This window comes from Phalangium opilio, unplaced genomic scaffold (assembly GCF_054372755.1).
Source record: "Phalangium opilio isolate 3A_F unplaced genomic scaffold, DU_Popi_V2 ptg000329l_1, whole genome shotgun sequence".
NCBI classification, from domain to species: Eukaryota; Metazoa; Arthropoda; class Arachnida; order Opiliones; family Phalangiidae; genus Phalangium; species Phalangium opilio.
In genome coordinates, this window is record NW_028324226.1 from 2,315,955 (window position 1) to 2,339,448 (window position 23,494).

Sequence of the window (23,494 nt, forward strand, 5' to 3'; positions counted from 1 at the left end):
CGACGTGTAGTAAGCTTAACAGAGATCCCGTTACGAACGCCATTAAGAGAAGTTTTGAAGAACTGTTTTAAGATTAACACAAATCTACCAGAAAAATGGTAAACAACAAGAGTGAAAACTAAAATTTATATATCTTAAAAAGTCCTGACTGTCCTATCAGCACAAACCGTTTTACTTGTTTACCTTATATGCACTTAAAAAATATAATTTTCCTATCCGCTGCCATCTTGGCAAATGGCGGAGTCCTACAATTGTCAAAAACAAACAAAAAAATCTTCAAGAATAACGTCAGTATACGTTTCAACCTTTGATATCGAATAAATACTGTTTCACTGTCCAGTAGACAATCGTCAGTACCATCTTTTAAAATGGCATACAACCCAAGATGGTGTTTTTTATGCTAATTGAGTATTAAGTTCATTACTACAATATTCCTTAACGTACCTATGTAAAAAAAAAGATATGAAAACGTGGCGCGTTCTACACAAGGCTTAAACCTAGAAAAAAATAAAGAGAAATGGTTTAACAATCTCAGCGTCACTCAGAGCTTATTGATTACACCGCACATAGGCACACAACAAAACACAACACAACATAAAACGAGTAAGTTGAAATGGAAAAGCGAAATAAAGAAGGTTGCGAAAATGGCTATTTGGAAGTGTGTTAAGCGCTTTTCCCCTCTTTTTCCAAGTTAACCCGAAGTGTTACAGAGAAAATCGAATCTTAGTGCATGGGGAGGAGGGAGGTTAGATATTGGTAGCCTACAGCCTAGAACTAAAGGAGTTTGTGGGGTGGAAATCAATCAAGGAAAGACGTTGACAAGCCAACAGAACTTTCATGGCCTCTTTTTTCCCCGTAAAGGCAGCGGACGGCATTTATACCGTATAAACCTTAGGACAACCGCCCCTTCACTATATCGAATTACCCTCGAATGCAACATGTGGCCCTAGGCATACACACTTCCGCAGCCACGAAAGATTGAACGAGACGGCCGGGGAAAAACTAACATTTAACTAATTAACGTTATCCAGTTAAGTTGGAAGAACCCAAACACCTCAGAACTTTGTGGATTAAGTTTCGGGTTCTATAATAAATAATTCTCCATGAAAATACTCAAAATATATTAATCATAAACCTTTAATTAGTTAATTTAAAGCCGGGTTTTCACTGGTCGCTGGAAATATGTCACCATGTGACTCTGTGAGCCATGCAGTTTTTCTAAATTTATAAATTTTTAAGAAAACTCACACGAAAATTACTCCTAATGGAAAAACGGCGTTAGGGTTTACTATGCACACGTGTAAACAAGTAAACGCTGAGTGTAAACCGGCCAATTTAATATTTAAACGTTCTCAAGACATATAGTTAAGGACATATTGAAAGCAGAGTTTTACCAATTCCTAGAATTTAAATTTATATTGCAATAAATATAAAATACTAGCTTAATTACACTCAGAGTTGCCCGAATTTTGTAATAGACTGAAAACTGGGATGTGTTTCCTGTCTATATTTTGACTCTAAACACTAAATATAGTTAAAATATAAATTAACAAATTGAAAGGCAACGCTAATTTAATTAAGAAGGGTTATCTGTAAAACAATCCAATCATAAATTCTTTACGCGTTCCTTGTGGCAAATGTCATAGAAGTTACATAACATTCTCCACTCAAAATTGACTTCCCATAGAACCATCCCACTGATGGTCGGCCATACCATCCTTTTTAAATCGCCCTGTATATAAGTCGAATCAAGAAGTGATACCTAGTTTATAAGGGAGAAGATACAAGATGCCTAAGTATTCGCGCGCCAGAGTACCAGTCCCCTTTACAAAATACAAGGGGGGACGTAAAAGGAGGTCGGGCTATTTCGCCTAAAGCTTCTCAGTCAGAAAATTCGCGTCGCGCTGACGTGAGTTTTCAAGAACCAATGATATGGTGGTTGTAATTTAGAGGCGGAGATTAACTCCGGACCTACGTTTGGACTGGAGATAATGTTGGCAATGAGACGAATTTATATCTTCTCCCTAATAAACTAGGTATCACTTCTTGGTCGAATAAAAATATAGAAACAACATTTCGAATAAAAATCTAAGCCTTCCATTTAAAAGAAAAATAAAAAAATAAATCTTTTGAAATATTCGAGGAAGTGCTCGATGAAAAGAGAACCCGTTGGCTCCAACTATAACTCCATCCAATATGCATATTCTTTCATAAGATTTTTCCCAAAAGGAATTAAAAGAGTATAGATACAAGTTTAAGAAGATACTTATAGAAACCGAGGCCCGATTGAATACCAATTAAATTGTATACATCTATCCGACCAAAGCATCCGCAAATAAAGATTTCTATGGAAATGAAAAGCCCTTTTACTTTAGCGGCACTCGAACCTAGTGGAAAGAGAGATTGGGGAGGGGGAGGATAGTTTTAAAGGTTGGTGGAGGTGGTAAGGAAGAGAGACATCACGTGGCTTTATCCGTCGATTTTCGGAGGAGTTGGAGAACAGCACAGCGCTAGGAGAGGAGTAAGAGAGGCTGGGTAGAGTGTGTTTAGCACATAAGCTAGACTACACTCCTTCGCTTTCGCTTCTAGTTCGCGTTTGGTAGCGAGTTGGAGAAGGACGTGTGCTGGCGTTAATTCGAGGTTGCTCCGGTTCTTCGAAAAGGTTTTTATCCAATAGAGTGCGCCCCTATAACTTTGGAATTCCACTCATTCCGTGGCGAATATATATTCGATATTGAATCAAATTTTCCCACGGTTATCGACAATGTCCGAAATTAAATTCCAAAGCGAGATTGACATCAACGGAGGATTTACGACGACTCGCAAAACGGGTGAGCTAGCTCAAGTTTTGTCACTTGTCAAAAATTGTCCATCGTTGCTTATCAATAGATTGTATGTACTTGTGGGGGAAATCGATTCTCTTTCGTTATCTGCCGTTAATTACGTTTCAATGTATTTACTAAATTAGAATTATTTGGGTGTTTTTTCTTTTAATAATTGTTAAGTACAATATACGTCAAATTTTCGCAAAAATATATCAAAATTTCCGTATACTATGAATCAGAGCTTAGAAAAACCAAGTGATTTGAAATTAGTTAGAGTTGTTTCCATATAATTTTGGTTGAATTTATTTCGAAATTTGTTCCAACTAATTCAAAAATATAAAGTTTTCATATAAAATAATTATAATAAAACAATAGCCCCTTCCAAAAAGTTTGACTGCCTTGTGCATCTTGTTGTTTAAGTTCTTCGCGCATGCGCACTTGGAGCTAAAAAACGTCATATCTAGGTTGTGAACTAGGCTATGCGGGGAAACTTGTTCCTGTTTGTAGGAAGAACTGAACTGACTCAGACTAAGAACATTTTTTCAAAACTTTTTGGAAGGGGCTATTGAAATAATCCCAAGAAAGCTATTTTCAAATTTTCTGTATTCCGTAACTGGAAGATAGGCGTTTAATTACACTTGAAGTATCTACCCCTTTCAGTTAAGTCTAGCATACCATTAATATATTAGAAAAATGATATAAACGCAGAGTTTCTTTAGTTACTAAACAACGAGGGGGAAAAAGGGGAAATTTTCTTTAATGTAACAGGGTCAGAGAATTAATGACAGACAAAAATGTCCAGAAAGAAAATTAACTCTTTCAACAATAATTTTAAAATTCATTTCAAGATGGCAAGTTCGAAACCAACAAATATGCAAATTAACCATTAAGTTCCTTAAATCTGACTCCTATTAAAATAATACTTAAACACTGAAAACCAATCTCCCTAATTACGATAAATTATTCCTGCATTATATGGTTACAAAAGCGTATACGGAAATTATTAGTAAATTGTAGTTTCATCGCAAAGTAGATCGGCCCCGAAATGAATTATAATCGAACACAGGGTTCATACAACTTTTGGAAAACCGATTTAAAGTTTTTTCCCTATATATTTCCAGGCTTTTTCCCCGATATATTTCCAAGGTTTTTCCCCCAAATATTTCCAGGCTTTTTCCCCGATATATTTCCAAGGTTTTTCCCCCAAATATTTCCAGGCTTTTTCCCCGATATATTTCCAAGGTTTTTCCCCCAAATATTTCCAGGCTTTTTCCCCGATATATTTCCAAGGTTTTTCCCCCAAATATTTCCAGGCTTTTTCCCCGATATATTTCCAAGGTTTTTCCCCCAAATATTTCCAGGCTTTTTCCCCGATATATTTCCAAGGTTTTTCCCCCAAATATTTCCTGGCTTTTTCCCCGATATATTTCCAAGTTTTTTCCCCCAAATATTTCCAGGCTTTTCCCCAAATATTTCCAAGCTTTTTCCCATATACTTCCCTGTGTAAGGCCTCCTAGTAACTGTAGGAGTGGTTTTTTGGACTAATAAATTTCTAGAGGATTGGTTACTTTTAGTTGGTGCAACCTCATCCGGGTAAACTTACTCAAGCCCCACAAATTTCCCCGAGTTCTACAAATACTTATAAATTTCCCTGAGATTTCCCGGAATTTTTAGTCAACAATTAATTTCCTTGCCAATTCCAGGTTTCCCAGGTTTGTATGAACTTTGTAACAGGATTTAATTTGCGAAGTTTTGACACCCTCCAAACACCCCTAACTTCAATCGCGATAAGGAAACACTTATTTGGATTCGAAATTGGATATCTATCGTAGATTGATCGATTAATCCACGAAAGCCCTCGATAAGACGTGGGTGGAAAGACAGCTATAGGCTATAAGAAAACATGGTGCGCGGTTGCGGCAATTGCTGACGCCTGGGGAGGCGTTTCGAGTCTCGATATAAATTCAATATAAACCAATATATCCACCCTGAAAAACTTATAGGGGCCAAGGGCGAACCGCATTCTTAACAAACGTACTTTAAAATGCATTAAAACCGCCTTTCACAGTGATGTACTCTCGCAGTGAGATATTTAGGCGTATGGCGGGAAAGACTGGTTTTCCCCAGCGGAAATGCTTCGCTAAGCTGTTATACAACGCATTCCTAACTTGGGTTACAAAATTCAGACTTAGAATGCAATAGTTTAAAGTGAAAAGGTAATATCTTGCTTTGAAGTTCAAATGTTCAGCAAGTAGTGAAAAAGTGGAGTCTCCAGTACAAAAGCTCCCCTGTATTTCCTACGGGGAGCCGGAAGCCTAGTACTACCTATTGGGAGCTCCCCATTGTAATTTCAATGGGAAGCGCTCCCGTGTATTTTCTACGTGGAGAAACGTATGTTTATCTAAATTACCATAAGTTTATAAGTTATGTTCCATAAGTATGACACTACCTATACTTTGTAATGCTCAAGACTAACAGAGAGCTAGTTCGATAGCGACGCGAGAATTGACTACACACGGTTTTTCAGTCCATCTTCCTATTTAGTTTGTACTAAGCCTTTGACAGCCCCGAAACCAGCCGTCGCTTTACGAGAATCTATGACGTTCCACCTACGTCACTTCATGACAAGCTTATGGAACATATCAAATGAACGTATGATATTACTACCTAGTAAGCGCCTGACTTCGCGTTGCTACCACCCAATGAAATCACAGTTAGAAAGACGTTAGAATTATGAGGCGTGAGGGATAGCAAGTACTCAAGTCCGTCCCACAAAACCCGCATAGATAATAATACAGCAGCGTATGAGGGCCCAATGATTCTTAGTAGCTGCATGCATTCCTGGTATATCACTTGATCTTTGATGGACTCTGAAAATGAATTTTTCATGAAAACTCAACAGATAGGGTGGAATTCATAAACGTTGTCAACAAGGCAATTTAGTCCAGGCAAAGGCAGGAGTTTATATAAGGTGGAGGTTTATATAAAGAGAACTTGCTATAGTTACAACGGCAATAAATCGGGTGTTGATGGCGTATAAGAGCGTGACCCAGTTATTATACACCTGTTACGAGAAACATTGCCGTGACATACAATATATAGAAAGCTCTCTCTCTCTCTCTCTCTCTCTCTCTCTCTCTCTCTCTCTCTCTCTCTCTCTCTCTCTACCTTATCCCATTATTATATCGGGGGTCCTTGGATAAACGGAAAACAAGACCTGGATACTTTATAATACTTCCGATCTCTATTCCGGGTTGGTTGCTTGGTTGGTCGACAAGCAGCGTGGCTTCGGGCTCTGTTCCGTTAATGACTTGCAGTATATTTAATCGCTATAGTATAGTACAATATAGAGCTTAATTTCATGCATTTATGGTGCTACTCCCATAGTTAAATATTCTCTATACAGGGTGTTTCTGATAAGTCTACCATAAATTGAAGGATGTGTGTTCTTGGGTAAAACTGTGTGGAAAGTGTCACAAAAAACATGTGGGGTCTACAACTTTTAGTTATAACAAGAAGTGATATCTAGTTAAGTATTCGCGCGTCATAGTCTCAGTCCCCCTTTCAATATACAAGAGGGGACGTAAAAGGAGGCCGGGCAAAATACGCCTCTCCTCAGTGGGAAAATACCTAATTTTCGTCATTCGCGTCGCGCTGACATGAGTTTTCAAGAACCAATGGGATGCTGGTTGTAATTTAGAGGCAGGGATTAACTCCGGACCTACGTTTGGACTGGAGATAAAACTGGAAATCTGGCGAATTTATATCTTCTCCCTAATAACTAGATATCACTTCTTGGTTATAAGGAGATATGGGCACCCAAACATTGATTGGCCGGGTTTGGCCCCTAAAACAAGGAAATTTCCCCATATATACTTTACCAGCGTACGCGCACTTCTACCCACTTCTGCTGTGGATAATGGGTATTTCGTTCTTAGATTGAAGACTATTGAAGGCTAGTATGACGTCTTACACCACATGAGTGAATATTTCCTAATCTTAAGGGCCAATCAATGTTGTAGACCCCATCTATGTTCTTTAACACTTTCCACTGTGTTTAACTCCAAGAACAACATGTCACCCCTTAATTAATGGCAGACTTACCAAAAACACCCTGTATAACTCTAGAATACAAACTTATTTCAAATATAGACCGAAAAAAAATCAAGTAGTTAAATGTTGTTTTGCATTCAACCAATAATTACTTTTAAATAATAAATACTTCAGGGTTGGGTCGACGTTTAACGATTTTTAACAAGTATACTAATAGCTGATCCCTTTGCAAAAATTATACGAAACAAACAAACAAATGGTTTAATATATTTATAATTCAGCACCACGAGGTTACCGTTCTAATCCATATCAACTAACAGACGGAATAATAATTATATAGTCAAAAGTTTGAAACGCAGCTGCGGGTTAGTTGTTAGAGCCATGTTTGCCTTACAAAAGGATGCATAGAGTAAATAGTCGGTTATAGCTTCCAGTTATGTGTTTCGCGTTTCAAAATTCAACTATAGTTAAGCACCATAATAATTATGTTCGCCGTAAAAAGTGAGTTTTTCTTATTTTTGTATCCTTTTCCAATCAAATTCGTTAGATTATTTTGGGTTGGACATTTATTGATCGAGATGTACTTTTCAACCAAAATATTTTTGTCCTAATTTTGTTGTTTGGTATTGGTGCCCCAAATAATCAATTTTCACTTCGAGAGGCGATAAATGAATGTTTGAATTAATTTTGCAGCAAATACTTAGGGATCATTAGTTTATAAGATATGTTCCATAAGTATGACACTACCTATACTTCGTAATGCTAGAGACTTACAGCTCGAGCTAGTTCGAGAACGACAAGCGAGAATTGAAGTACTATACACTCTGTTAGTTTTGCAGGACTTCCACCTTCCTATTTAGTCTGTACTAAGCCTTTGACCGCGCCTCACCAGGCGTCTTCGCTTTACCTCGAATCTATGACCTACGTCACTTCATGACAAGCTCTCATTAACCAGTGACAAACTTATGGAACATATCTCATGAACTTATGGTATGATAAAGAAAAAGCCGGGTATTATTTTTCAGTGCATGGTTTCAACTGGTGTAATTCTTGGTGTATGGTTTTGGATTTTGTCATTTATAGTTTGCACAATAGCTAAAAAATAGTCAACTTAACAGTTTCAAAATGAATATTATATTTAATATTCCCTTAATTTGAATTAAAAGTAATCGAATAGAATTAAGAGCTCAAGGGAAAAGGAAAAAAGCTTACTAGACGTTACGTAATTTAATTTGTTTAAATTAAACTGCATAAGAACTTCTACGATTTAACCCTAATTTAAAATGTAAATTGAAAAAGCACGATTGATTTTTCTGTTCAAAGATCTTACGCTAGACCAAGAAGTGATATCTAATTTATTAGGGAGAAGGTATAAATTCGCCACATTTCCAGTCCAAACGTAGGTCCGGAGTTAATCCCCTCCTCTAAATTACAAGCAGCATCTCATTGGTTCTTGAAAACTCACGTCAGCGCGACGCGAATGACGAAAATTACGTATTTTCCGACTGAGGAAAGGCGAAATAGCCCGGCTTCCCTTGTATTTTGAAAGAGGGACTGGGGACTATGGCGCGCGAATACTTCGGCATCTTATACCTTCTCCCTAGTAAACTAGATATCACTTCTTGGCTAGACGTTTTCGTAAACGCGGTTTTCGGTCAATTTCTTAACCCCTTTCGTAGGTTACTCTTTTTCCCAAAACTCTAGCTAGGCCATCTTGAAGCTCGCAGCTTTTATGACAAGGGTTTATTTTTCTAAACATTTAGTGTATGGCCTAATCCTACCATAAACGTTTAAGCTCCATAACCCGTACGAGTCCCTAGAGGCGTACAGAGTGATAAGGCTGAAAACGAATTTACTCGAAACGAGCCTAAGCGAATGTGGGATTTTAAGATTAAACCACCGGAAAAAATCTCATTCCGTTCCATATAATCCTTCGTTTCTTTTCTATCTTTGAGGGCGAATTTGTACAGGGTCAAGGGTATACGTACCCTTATATAACTGCACCAAATTCAGACCATTGTTTAATGGCGGGAAAGCGTGGTCCAACACCGTTGCTAATAATAGGTACCGAAGGAAAACATTAAAAAAAATTAATAGAAAGTTAACTTTTGCCAAGGCACAGGGTGTTTCTGATAAACCTGTTATCAATTAAACGGTGCATGTTCTTTGGGTCAAACTGAGTGGTAAGTGACAGGGAACTTGGGGCCTACAACATTTATTTACGGAGATATGGGCTTCCAAACATTGATTGGTCCCTAAAACAAGGAAACATTCATACATGTGAAGTAAGACATGTCAGCCTTCAATGGTCTTCAATTTAAAAACGTTATTGAGTCTTTATCTACCAGAAGTGTGCGTCCACTGGTAAAGTAAAGCTAATTACTCCACGTGTGTGACTATTTCCATGTTTTAGGGGTCAATCAATGTTTTGCAACCCAAATCTCCGTAATCAACTAACTTTTGACCCTTCCCACTAAACGCGGGGGTGGATATTCATTAGACAGCTTTGACTAATTCATTTCTGACCCAAGAAATGCACCCTTGAACTTGCTACACTTTAATAAACACGTTGTATAATCCACATACTCTAAGGAAGCGGTAAATACCCTTATAGGAAATGGTATATATTATTACAACACAAAAGATTCAAGACGGGTAATAAAAACAACAGATAACCTCGCGTGCCAGCGGTCATGGAAATAAATAATGGATGACTAACATTTAACGTTTATCAATTAGCCTGGACCCCGGAGTTGACATATACTGTAATAACGTTTCTACATAAGAAATTAATACGGCTAATTAGAACAAGTGAAGGCGTGCTATAACTCTGTCTTTTCGCCAACGTTAACAGGTGGCCGCTCGAGGCATTCGTAACGTCACCATGGCAACAACACTCTTTTCTTAAGATATCGTTCGCAAAGAAAATATGAATTATATCATAATGGGAGAAGGTCAAACGAGAAAACAACACGATCGAGTACTAACCCCCTATTCACGGGTCGCTAGCGAATTTAACAAGGCACGCGCGAACCGATTGTTGCCCTAAGTGCTAAACCCGGGTAACTGCACGCGTTTCCACAACGCCCGTAATGTTTATGAGCAAGTCTTGGCTTTCTCCGCGCGCCCGTTTCGTGTGACAATCGATTTCACCAAAGAGTAATACCAAGAAGTGATATCTAGTTTACTATAGGGAGAAGCTTCTCCAGTCCAAACGTAGGTCCAGAGTTAATCTCCGCCTCTAAATCACAACCATCATCTCATTGGTTCTTGAAAACCCACGTCAGCGCGACTCGAATGACGAAAGTTACGTATTTTCCGACTGAGTTGAGGCGAAATAGCCCGGCCTCCTTTTACGTCCCCCCTTGTATTTTTAAAGGGGGACTAGGACTATGGGGCGCGTATACTTAGGCCACTTATAACTTCTCCCTAGTAAACTAGATATCGCTTCTTGGTAATGCATATACATAAGCAAGTGGGGTAGAAATTGTCTCATATTCTGAGCTAAGTCTTTCTCGACTTATCCTTCGTGGGGAAAGTTCCTTATAGCTTTTCTTCTAAAGTAATAAACTGAGAGCTAGACTAAAGTCGAAAACTTAAGAGGCGCACTTTAAAGAAGCGGGTTTTCTACTCCAATCAATATACTTCCCTCTGATTATTCTTAGCTTCTTAGAAAAGACTTGATACTGGCTTTAATACATTTTGTCTTAGATACATGACCAAAGCATTGTTGGAAATACTTTAATTTATGGCTTATTCTACAATGGTCAAACTAATCAGACAACGGAAGCTCACGATAACTGACGTGACCCATGTTTCCCTGACTATTTAGTCCTGCAGTTGCAACATTTCATAGCTACCCGAATTCATAATTCTCAAAAACGGGAGAAATGAATCCAACATTGGAAACAGTAGAATTTAACGAATAAAAAACCTTTACTCTACGCCAAGTGTTAATGGTTCTAAAGTTGAATTCAAATATAGTTTATCAAGGTTTATTTACTAATAATACCAGAAGTGGTATGATACTAGAAGTATTGAGCTAACCAAATTCTTCACTCGGCATTAGTGAAAAGACTTGATAAAACACACACGGTTGGCCCTCTAGTGGCGGTTTCAGAATTTTCCCTCCAAAACGTGAGACGCTCGCGGTGGTAGACGGCCGAACTAGATTCAAGGAGCCGGGTCCGTGTTCTGCGGCTTTAGGTTGAGGGAAGGGGGTGGGAAATGTTTTTGGAACTCGGCCAATTTTTCTCTCTCTAGTTTTAGCGCGTGGGAAGCGGCATAAAATCCTCAAATTTGTTCACTAGTGCCAGGATCTATTACCAATGCTAGAGCCCTTCACTTCTAGTCTCATACCACTTCTGATAATACATATAGAGTTGAACATAAACTTTCAAACTATTCAATCAATATTTAACTCAACAGCAAATTTCGCAAAAAAGGCTTAAGTTACTGAGTAGTTGCATGGACTGCAACCATGCCACTTGAGTGAAGTTGGCAGGGAAAAAATCTAACGTTCATTTTATCAAGCTACGCCTTAACAAACACTAAACACGTCATATAATAATCACCACAAAGTTTGACTAAGGAAGGCTGTCTAATGCAATTTCTATCGAGGTCTTTTCTTATTTCCCAAGACAATAGACTGGCATTACACAAGCATACATAACACCAGAAGGGAATAAGAGAGAAGGGACACACTTTATATCTCCATAATGCTTTACACTCGTAACAACAGTCTTACCAACCTCAAATCAACTACCCTTCACTGAATGGCTATCTAACTTCTGTCGTATAGCTGTGACGTCAGATAAGAAGGTGACGTCTCGATTGACGTATAAAAAGTAGTTTTGTTTACAACTTTACATTTAAGGAGATAAAATTGGCCGAATTTCATGTTGATAAACGAAATCAAGCTGTGCAATTAATTTAGAGGCGCGGGAATTGAGAACATACCAAAATCAGATAATTTGAAGGTAATAAATAGATGAAAACTAATTATTCTGAATTAATATTAAAAAAATAAAAATTAGTTTCAATAAAATACATACTTGAGGTTATAATTACACAAGAAAGAAACATCGACAGCCCTAAGCCTTTGGAGAATGAAAATCTAGCAGACAAATAGGCCGCCTGATACCGCGGACTCGCGGAGAACTTAAAGAACTATATTTGCAGTAAATTGGTTAAAAGCTGTGTACTTGCGCAAAGTTTTCACTGTTTTCTTGAGGTTGGTCGGACTCTCGTTACCAAAGCAGGCTCTAATGTCTCCCTTCTCCCTTATGCCCTTCTGATAACACGCTAACTTCCGTTTTATTATTTTGCATTTTTTTTTCTCTCAAACGCGAAGGCCTGTTTTAGTTTTCCTTCTGAATAAGGCCGGTATTTCTTTATACCCACAACGAACTATATACCTGACGTGGAACTCGAGTTAAAAAGGTGTCGGACAAAATGATACCTTAAACCTTAACTATGACCCCAAAAATATTCATGGGGCTAGTCATTCGCCAAAATTTTGTACACCTGATTTCTGAATTTTAATGTGAATTCCGTTGATTACTGAACGAATTCCTTGATTTCCGTGATTACGATTTTTTTAGGCGATTTCCATAATCTTTACACTGTTTTCCCGTTATTGCCGCAGATTACTTGTGATTTCTGTTTGAATTCCAATGAATTCCGGTGATTTTTTGGTGAATGCCGTAATTACCACCGGATTCTTCGTGAAATTCGATGAATGCAGTGATTATTTCTATTTGAACTGATTACGATTTTTATTTTGGATTTCCGAATTTCTCGGTTGATTACGCGTGGTTATTTCACGAAATGTGATTTCCGAGGTGATTACAAAAGATTACTAGTAAATTATATGATTATTTCTGATTTTCTCAATATTTCTCGTGATTTCCAGTGATTATAGGGGATTTCTGATTACCTTTGATTACTCACAAAAATGAATGTGATTACTGATTTTTTTCCAAGAATTCAGAAATCAAGTAATCGATTTCTGCGGTTTTGTACACCTGATTATTCAAGTGACTAACCCCTCGAGTTTAACTGCCAGGTGGATGTAACGTTTCTAATACATCTGATTAAGTATAAGTAACCCCCGTCTATCTTCTCCATACTCATACACCAAAATGGCAAGTTTCCAGCCACTCGGAAAGGATATACACCTTTCCTTCATATCGTTCAAACTCTTTATAGTCTAAAATGTTTCCGGAGTCAAATTTTTCTTTCACGAGCTCGCAAAAAGACGGGAGGTATATTTATCTAAGATATATTTTTTTACTGAGAGGTAAGGAAGTGATGGAAGAAGACGATTCAGAGTTTCCCCGTGGGACCAAACTAGTTTGAAAAAGGAAATTGCTTGCCAGGAAGAACCCATAATGGGAGTGAGAACGTTCACCAAAATAATTGGGCTGCACTGCCCTGATCTGAGGTTCTTACTCTGTCTATAGAGGGCTCTCAGATGGGATTGTTGTACCTCACACCCTCCCAAGTCTTACCGCCGTTCTGGTAGCCATATTGGATGGTCTCAACTTCATTCCTGCTTTAAACCCACCAATATTGCAGGGTAACTAATGTCACAAGACTCAGCTCCTCATCCAACTGAAAGCTCTCTATTCCTGGGTGGGTTCTCAACATGACCGACCACCCAGCGTTAAGGAATTAGATTAAGGGAACCAAAAGATGGATATTTATACGTTCCCAGTTTTTACGTGGGTTCTCGTTGCCGCAGTTACTTATCGGAATACTATGGGCCAGAAAAAAGAAAGAATAGGGTTCAATGGAAGACCTTCCATTTAATATGACGTAATCTGGCCACAACAATGCGTGTGTGCTACTGTCCAGAAGGACGTGCTCCCATGAAGCTACCATAAAGATGAAAAGAAATCGGTTCACAATACCAATTCCTGGACATTTTCAAGCTTTTCTAGTCTATTTCTTTTTCTATGTTTATCCCTGACCTATTTTTGGATGTTTTTCCTGACCTATTTTTAGCCTAATTTACGAAAGGAAGTCTAGAATATAGGGACAGAGTAATATATAGATTCAATTGGATGGACATCGCTAAGAAACCAAACAGTTGTTGTCTCAATCTATTAACGTTTAACCTACGTTACTTTGTATTAACTTCTCATTAACTAGTGTCAAAGTTACAGAAAATATTAGGGTTGTAAGTCGGAAAATTTTCCGCGGAAAATTTTCCGCTCGGAAAATTTTCCGGAAAATGACCGAGCTATATTTTTCCGGAAAATTTTCCGTATTTTTCCGCTACCGGTTTCTCAATTAAAATGTTAAAACTTTAAAATTTTTCAATTGCCTTTCTTTTCAAAACATTCATTATTTTGTTTTCGGTGAATTCGGAGGGGGAAAAATTGTTTGTTAACCCTGTTTAAAGTCACAAATTATGGAAAAATCAACCACTAATATTTGGCGGTACTTTAATAAATCTACTAAAGATGGCAAAATAACTGGAGAATGTATATATTGTAAACAATGTTATGCAAATAACGCAACGTGGATGAAACGCCACTTTTCATCTGGTATGCGCAAAAAGTGTTCCCTATCTGTATTGAAAAGTTTTAAAATTAACTGCACGAAAAATGAGTCATCTCATGATATGCAACTACATTTGGTAAGTCAGCGAGGTGTAATTAGTCAAATTCGTAATTCAATTATATAAAAAGGCTGCAGTTTCTATTTTAAAATGTATCTATTATATTAATTTCGAACTCAGGACAACAAAACTGAAGAAGCTATCGAAATATCTTCAAAAGTTTGATAAATTGACTCAAAGCTCACTTAATGGCTAGTTTTATATTTTTCCGATTAGCGGAAAATTTTCCTCATCGCGGAAAATTTTCCGGAAAAGTTTCCGGAAAATTTTCCGCGTTTTATTTTTCCGGAAAATTTACAACACTAGAAAATATCTATTACAATTATGATCATTAGTCAACCTTTTGAACATCTTTGCTAAATTTAGTGCCCCGGTATTGTGCAAAAAGACAGCATAAGTTCATAAGATATGTTCCATAAGTTTGTCAATGGTTACTTAGAGCTTGTCATCAAAGAAGTGATGTAGGTCATAGATTCGAGGTAAAACGACGCCTGGTGAGGCTCTGCCAAAGGCTTAGTACAGACTAAATAGGAAGATGGAAGTCCTGCAAAATTAACCGAGTGTAGGACTTCAATTCTCGCTTGTCGTTCTCGAAGAAGCTCACAGTAAGTCTCTAGCATTACGAAGCATAGGTAGTGTTATGCTTATTGAACATATCTTATAATCTTATGCCATTACCCAAAAATCTACATCATTTCACCTACGTCACTACACGACTATAACTTATAGAATTACGTACATAATACAACCAACAACGTGAGCATCTTTGCTAAATTCGGTGCTTAACAGAGGAGAACTTCAGACTTTGAGCAACGTAAATATACCCTTATCTCTATCATTATCTTTAACGACAAATTGAAAGACAGTAATTAATCTCTTAGGGGCTTCTGTACACGTACCGAATAAACCCTTTCGGCCCAAAAATAAAAAAAACTTCAATTAACTGATGAATCTTCGGAAGAGAAGCGAAACCGACGAAGCTAAAAGAACGGCGTGGGCGGAGTTGCTTCGAGGGGTTACGCTCTCTTTCACCTCTATACCCTTCCGCAAATTGAATGCAAATTAGGGTCCCTTGACTAAAATAGCCACGCTCGACTGCGTATATTCTTCTATAGAACGAATATGGCTTCGAATAAACCGTTATACCTATACAGGGTGTTCCCAAGAAAGACCGGTAGGACCGATGAACAGTGAGATCATGGTTCAATACATAGTTTACAGGCATGGAGGACAAGGAGACCTGGCGACTTAGAGCGTAAAATCGTCTGCTCTTTTACGCTCTAAGTTGCCTGGTCTCCTACTATGAATCCTCCCTGCGTGTAAACTACGTATGGGAAATTAATTTTGAGGCTAAAATGTGTATTTCTGTGACATTTTGGCCTAAGGGTCGCCAAAGTTTCCAAGTCATGCTTTAAGAATGATCCATTAATTAAATTAGCATTACGAACTTTCTCGTGACGTCACACCTTAATATAAAATCTCTCACCTCGGTTTTGGCGACCATATTGGAAGTCGTCAGCTTAGGCTATACAAGACTACCAACATTGGCGTCACATCCCCGTATAGCTCCTATTCCTCTCAATATCACTCAATAGAACCATCCCGCTGTACTTCGGTGTAACCTCCCTTTTTCTTAGAACACCCTGTATAGGAGTAAGACGATAAAAGCGCATTTTATATCCTAAGCTTGAACCGACTATAAGAAGAAACTAAAATCAAAGTTTAGGGCATTAAAGCTACGGCCTTTTTATTTTTCTAGTAAAGAGTTTCGATCTTAAGTTGAATCTCAGCTTTCCACAAATCGATGAGAGAGAGAAAAAAAAAATCCTTTTCTTTACTTTTATAAGTAATGAAAGCGAGCTCAGATTCGACTTTTATCTTGCCCTAAAACAGCAGCTATAGGGCATAGAGTCGTGTGTGGATCTTATATTGTCGTATAAATACAGAGTTATTTGGGCAGTATAACGGTGCATTTCTCGGTTTAAAGACGAACCTCTAGAAAAATACGACCACTATTTTCTGGGGACAACTGTTGTGTTGCAGATAACGCGCGCGTAAGGCATTGGGGTGATGGGAAGTTTCTAACTAACTACGTCATCCAACAAGATTGACTATATACAAAACCACTTGAGTCAATTCTCGCTTGTCGTTCTCGAACTAGGCCTAGCTCTCATTAAGCGTGCCATACTTATGGAACATATCTTATAAACTTATGGTAAAAAAGATTAGAAATTCCACGAATCTCTATGGCACGGCAATCGCATCTCAAAAGGGATGCCTTTCATTGACCACTATTATTTTTATTTACTCTTGCAGGGCTCCTGTAGTCGGGGTCGTATGCGTTGAGAGAAAGACCGAGGTCGGCCCACCCATCTTTTCCTCGTGGAAGGGGGTCGGGGGGTGCCGGGTCGGGGCCATGCCAGCGGCCAAGGTCTCTCCGGCCAGACCCTCGCTGACCTCCCAAGGCACGACCGGAAGTGCCAGCAGCACCGAAACGGAAACGGCCTCCTCGACCTCCCTGCAACGAGAAAAGCCGACCCTGTCCCCCTACCAAAGGGTCTTGAGGAATCTCAATCAGGACGAAAAATGGCAAAAGGAGATCGCCCTTGGACGGAGAGTGGGATTCTACCGATTTCGAGGCGATTTGGGGAGCGGAAATTTCTCCCAAGTTAAAGTGGCCATTCACTGCCTGACAAAAGGTAAAGATTTATAGGCTATTTCACTCATAACTGCGCGGCAAAACTAAACCAATCTCTTTAAGCGTGTTATATCCCAAATTCACAGTTCTAAAATTTTATATGTTAACCTAGAAATTCCCCCATAAGGACACAACTGACCTACTTTCGGAAATAGCATAAACCAAAAGTAAAATAGTTTCTTTTTTTGGGTGGAAAAATGAGGAAATTTGATAGAAATATAGGATGAAATGCGAAACTTATTTTTTGACAGCCGTGGAATTTGGGTGAGATGGGGGAGTTCACATTTATCACTTTTAAACTTGGCGAAATCATTGCATAGAAGAGTCAGAACTCTGGGAATAGACCATTTCGATGTTACCAGGGATAGATTTAATTTTAGAAGTAGGACTGGAGAACAGAGTAATCTGGGCGCGCATCAAAGTCCCGACCCCCTTCCCCGGGACGGGGGGAACTTGGGAAGCTATGAAAGAAGAGGCGGGTCATAGCGACAGAGGTAAAAAGGAGTTACGTATTTTTCGCCGTCCCCGTCAGCAACGTCATCAAAACGTAGTTTAAGTGAGCCAATAAGATAATTTAAACTTTTCGTTACGTGTTGGAGGGAGGGGCTCTATACTGGACTATGAGTCGGACTGAAGTAAATACTAACCGTTCTCCATTCCTACTTTTAAAATTAAATCTATCCCTGATGTTACTAAGAGAGAGAGAGAGACAGTTAGGTAAAACTTTGCCTTCCATCTTACTTTATGGCGCCTGCGCTGTAGTCGTTTTGTATCAGGAGAGTGCGCAAAGACGGATGGCAATATATAAACCCCGTTCTATGTCCCGATACTGAGGGGTTGTCTACCCCCCTTTTTATATCGAAAAGGACTATAAAGAGTACACAAATAACCTTGTTTTTGATACATTTTTTTCTCCCTCGGATTCTTTCCCTATCAGAAAAAGTGGCCATTAAAATACTGGACAAGGCCAAATTGGACCACAAGACTCAAAGGATGCTAAGCCGCGAGATCAGTAGCATGGAATCGTTACACCATCCGCACGTCATCCGTCTCTACGAAGTTATCGATACTCTCAGCAAAATATATCTCATTATGGAGTTTGCCAACGGAGGAGAGCTCTTCCAGAGGATTTCCAGAGACGGAAAGTTTAACGAAGAGGAAGCTAAGCCTCTTTTGGTGCAGGTCACCGCCGCCATAGATCACATGGTAAGCACCCTAAGCTTAAAAACAAACATATTTTCCCGCTTTTTTGAGAGCGCTTGCTCGCTCGCGAGAGTGGGACTCAAAGGGTTACTTAAACCTATATTTAATTTACGCGTATAAGTATTATTATTATTATTATTATTATTACATAATTTTTATAAGTTACGATTTGAGTGTTTCACGGACGACCCCTTAGTCATCCGTAAAATCAAGGATAGATTTAATTTTAGAAGTAGGAATGGAGAACACAGCAATCTGGGCGCGTGTCAGAGTCCCGTACCCCCTTCCCCAGGACGGGGGGGAGTATGAAAGAATGGGCGGGTCATAGCGACAGAGGTAAAGAGGAACTTCGTATTTTTCGCCGTCCCCGTCAGCAACGTCATCAAAACGTAGTTTAAGTGAGCCAATAAGATAATTTAAACTTTTCGTTACGTGTTGGAGGGAGGGGCTCTATACTGGGCTATGAGTCGGACTGAAGTAAGTACTAACCGTTCTCCATTCCTACTTCTAAAATTAAATCTATCCCTGGTAAAATACACTAATCATAAATTGTAAACGGTGTCCCTTAGATCAAAAGGTCATAGAAATTACATTTTCGACACAAAATTGCCCACCTTTGTCCTACACCACCCATTTTGGAACACTTTTATTCAAAGAAATGTAGTTAGTGCATTCATTACAGTACATCTTTAAAGACTTAACGGCGAAGAGTTATGTGGTTTTTGACCGAGCGTTTTTGAAAAGCGTCAAAAACTAAAACGAAAACAAAAAACTTAAGTTAAGGGCTTTGAAGTTGAAACTAAAAACTTTCTGTCATAGAACACCGCCTGTTTATAATATAATAAATATGAAAATGACTAAAATAAACTGGCTGTCAAGATAATAAATCACGCGTTCAATTCCTTTCGGGTTTTGTATTACGACCCGAAAGAAGAGATGGAGTAAAGCCAAAGGTTTCAGAGTTAATTTTTCTCCCTTTAAAGACACTTTAAACTGGGAGTGCAAATTGAGGGAGATGACGACAGTCACACACGTTGAAAAACTGGCGGGTTGTGTAGAAGAAAAGTGTCCCCCCCCCCCGTTTTAACGAGCAGGCTCCCTGCATCGGGCCTTGAGCGACACTGTTCTTACACTCGGACCAAGACTGACACGCCCCTTTCAAAACCGTCACTATACTCGATGAAAGAATAAACCATTTCGATGTAACTAAGAGATAAAGACACGGGGGTAAAACTTTGCCTTCCATCTCGCTTTCTAGCGCCTGCGCTGTAGTCTTTTTGTATCATGAAAGGCGCAGAGACGACTATGGCTCAACACCCTTGTATGTCCCGATACCGAGGGTTGCCTACCCTAAAACCCCGTTAGCACTGCCCCAAGTTCCTAGACTATCAGCTCGAAGTTCTTAACGTAAAGCAAGTGTGTGGGACAAGTACAATGATAACTTCTAGCCCCTGTACGAAGAAAGTACCTTCACCCAAAAGGACTTGAAAACCCCCAGTATACTGATCTCAACTCCTTCTATTCGTGCTTTCTTCCAGCTTTAACCTTCGTTGGCTTCAATTCCCTGAGCAGACGATACATATGTCTGCGGTAGACGTTTCGAAGCATCAACCCCCACCCACAAAATTAGTTTCCATACGTCGAGAATAAATATTCGGGACGCGCGCGGGCCTTGGCGCGAGACCCGTCACCCTCAATAAAAAAATCCATAATTTTTCCTGGGCGAGTTCCCACCCAAAGGGGAATAGATAAGCTAGGGGGGAAGCCGCTTTTCGACTTTCCCGTTATCTGGCAGACATCAATTTTCGATAAACAAGTTACACCACCAGGGTTACACTCAACGCGGCGCGTACATCAAAACATTTTCATTTCTTATCCGTAAAATTACACTAATGAAAATAGAAATGTGATGTGATGTTTATGGACGCGTGTAATGCCCCTTTACCATTGGCTGCTATAGCAATCTCTAGCCATGGAGCAATATTTAAGGAGACCTAGCTGAAATTTAAGGGAAGTAACTTGTAGGGAAACTTTCATACTCAGTCCAATACAATTAGGCAACTCCATGGAAACATATCAATGGAAAACTAATGGCCATACTATGGTGGCCAAATTTTACCAAAAATGCATACAAGATAATATATAAGCAAAAACTGATGTCTAGTTTATTAGGGAGAAAGTATAAATTCGCCTCATTTCCAGCTTTATCTCCAGTCCAAACGTAGGTCCGGAGTTAATCCCCGCCTCTAAATTACAACCAGCATCTCATTGGTTCTTGAAAACTCACGTCAGCGCGAAGCGAATGACGAAAATTACGTAATAGTCAACAGTTTCAAAAGGAATGTTATATTTAATTTAATATTCCCTTAATTTGAATTAAAAGTAATCGAATAGAATTAAGAGCTCGAGGGAAAAAAGCGTACAAGACGTTACGTAATTTAATTTGTTTAAAGGGAGGGTGAAGTAGAAAATCAAGTGATTTTTTATCGATTCTTCTACTAATTACAAGACCAGTCTGCATAGTCAAACATTCAAGAAATACTTCTGAATGATTTTAAAATTCAAATTTTGTTAACAAAATTCTCGTGGCACGTTCCGTGTCGAATGAAATTTAGCACGAGAATTTTGTTAACTAAAAGGCAGGGCGTTACGCGATTGGTCGGAGGTCCTTCTTTAAAATTATCCTTAAAATCTGAACCTAATTTGAATTTTAAAATCATTCAGAAGTATTTCCTGAATGTTTCACTATGCAGACTGGTCTTGTAATTAGTAGAAGAATCGATAAAAAATCACTTGATTTTCTACTTCACCCTCCCTTTAAATTAAACTGCATAAGAACTTCTACGATTTAAACCTAATTTAAAATGTAAATTGAAAAAGCACGATTGATTTTTCTGTTCAAAGATCTTACGCTAGACCAAGAAGAGATATCTAGTTTATTAGAGAGAAGGTATAAATTCGCCACATTTCCAGCTTTATCTCCAGTCCAAACCCGTAGGTCAAGAGTTAATCCGAGTCACTAAATTACAACCAGCATCTCATTGGTCAGCGCGATGCGAATGACGAAAATTACGTATTTTCCGACTAAGGAGAGGCGAAATAGCCCGGCCTCCTTTAACGTCCCCCCTTGTATTTTGAAAGGGGGACTGGGACAATGGCGCGCGAATACTAAGGCATCTTATACCTTCTCCCTAATAAACTAGATATCACTTCTTGATAATATATAAGTTGATAAAGTTTAAAATAAAGATATTTCGAGAATTTTTACGGGCATTTTGGTTGCCTGCCTACGCATAGGTTCCCGGGTCTAGCTTTTCTAAAAATTTCACGTTTCTTTTCAGCATCAACACAACATTATCCATCGAGACATCAAAGCCGAAAACGTTTTCTTCGCTGGACCCAAAACGGTCAAAGTGGGGGATTTCGGTTTCAGCACCCAAATATCCAGCCGAGAAGACACCTTGGCAACGTTCTGCGGTTCACCTCCTTACGCGGCACCGGAACTTTTCAAAGACGAAAACTACCAGGGTCCCCTGGTGGATATATGGGCTCTGGGAGTTTTACTATATTTCATGGTAACGGGCACCATGCCTTTCAAAGCGCAAACGGTCGCCGCCCTGAAGAAAATGATCCTGGAAGGTTCCTACCCCTTGCCTCCTTACTTATCGGAGGAATGTCGGACGCTAATATCAAACATTTTGCAACAAAACCCCAAAGAACGGTACACCCTCCAACAAATAAAGTCTTCGGAATGGTTGAAGGAAGAGATATTCCCGGTTGGTTTGCCCAAGTACAACGTGCACCCCAGTAGCGAGCCGGAAGACGCCATAACGGAAGACGAGAGACAAGCGCGTCAGTACTTGTTGGAATTGGGCTTAACGGAGGAAATGATGAGAGACTGCGCGGATAAAGGGGCGCGTAGTAACGTCACGGGGACTTACAGAATAGTCTTGCACAGGTTGCAAGCCGCGGCCGCCATAGTTAAAGGACCTAATGGTAATGTCGAAGAGGAAGAAGACGAATGTTTGGGGTACTTAGAAAACGGCGGTGAAAATCATAAATCCGGAAACGGTACAACGAGCAAACTAAGCAAAATGCACAAGAAGTTTTCGTTCGCGTCGTGCCAGAATGGAAAGAGGTCAAGAACGTGCGTCTTATTATAGTTTTAGTTGCAAAAATCTAGGCCTAACCAAAGTTGAAGAATGGCTCTAAAATTTCCTAAATTCCCTGTTCCTTATTTCAGAGTTAATACAAACTTTAAATGGTCAAAATACTGCCAAAGTAATCTTAACCGGTATAAATAATTACTTTGCTTCAGTAGCTTATGAGTATAGCTGCCTAAAAACAGAAACATAAGCCTAAAGATGGCGACCATACATCGTCTACTTAGTTTAGGCAAACGTAGCAGACAATTTATAGCGGCCATCTTGGGTTTGGTAAGACTGACAGCGACGGCTCAAGTTAAAAAAAAAATTATTTGCCCATTACTGGCCCCGTCGTCTATAGGACCATCAACGAATTGTAACTTATGATAGGCCATCAATTAGTATCATAACCTAATTAAGTTTGTACATTTTACCCAGCATCAACCGGAACCAGTCACTGGTAATATATTATGATCGGTAACAATTACGAAACCTAGAAGTTAACTACATTCCAATACAAAAAATGCATAATATCGAAGATTTTTATAGGTATATTTAGGTAGTTGAATGTTGTTAGTAAATACTGTAAATTAAAAATTTATATTTGTATATAACGATTACCTTCAATAAAGTTTTGAAGAAGTGTTTAAAAAATTTTCACCAAATAATTTCGCTACAGAGTACAGACATTTATAATAAATTCAGCTAGCTAATTGGACCAAGTCATCTTGCGACTTATTGCCACTTATCTAACGCCTTTACAATGCATAGAGGGGTGGTGGCTAGCCCCTATGCTACAGCTAACCGACAGCGCCCTATACTAACTAAATCGGAGAAGCAAACACCAAACGAGGAGGGTCCTCCAACTTAGGTTATTTCCCTGGTGCTTAAAAGCACCGCTAGAGGCCAGTGCGCGTCGGCGTGTAGTGAACTCTGGCTCCGT

The 23,494-nt window shown here is 39.0% G+C and overlaps 2 protein-coding genes across 7 annotated transcripts in view; one reads left to right on the forward strand and one right to left on the reverse strand.

Moving 5' to 3' along the window:
* LOC149610233 (uncharacterized) overlaps nt 1-23,494 on the reverse strand; it is a 366,116-nt gene that overhangs the window by 340,075 nt on the left and 2,547 nt on the right. The gene's annotated exons all lie outside the window — the stretch shown is intronic.
* Nucleotides 2,522-23,205, forward strand: LOC149610241 (serine/threonine-protein kinase NIM1). Of its 2 annotated transcripts, XM_089859146.1 has the most exons (4): nt 2,522-2,831; nt 16,822-17,204; nt 18,141-18,409; nt 21,748-23,205. In XM_089859146.1, the coding sequence occupies exons 2-4, from the start codon at nt 16,922-16,924 to the stop codon at nt 22,567-22,569; spliced, it is 1,374 nt and encodes a 457-aa protein (XP_089715272.1). In that variant the 5' UTR covers nt 2,522-2,831; nt 16,822-16,921; the 3' UTR covers nt 22,570-23,205. The 2 variants fall into 2 exon arrangements, with proteins under 2 accessions (XP_089715272.1, XP_089715271.1); XM_089859145.1 differs by lacking the exon at nt 2,522-2,831 and having other exon boundaries at nt 16,346-17,204.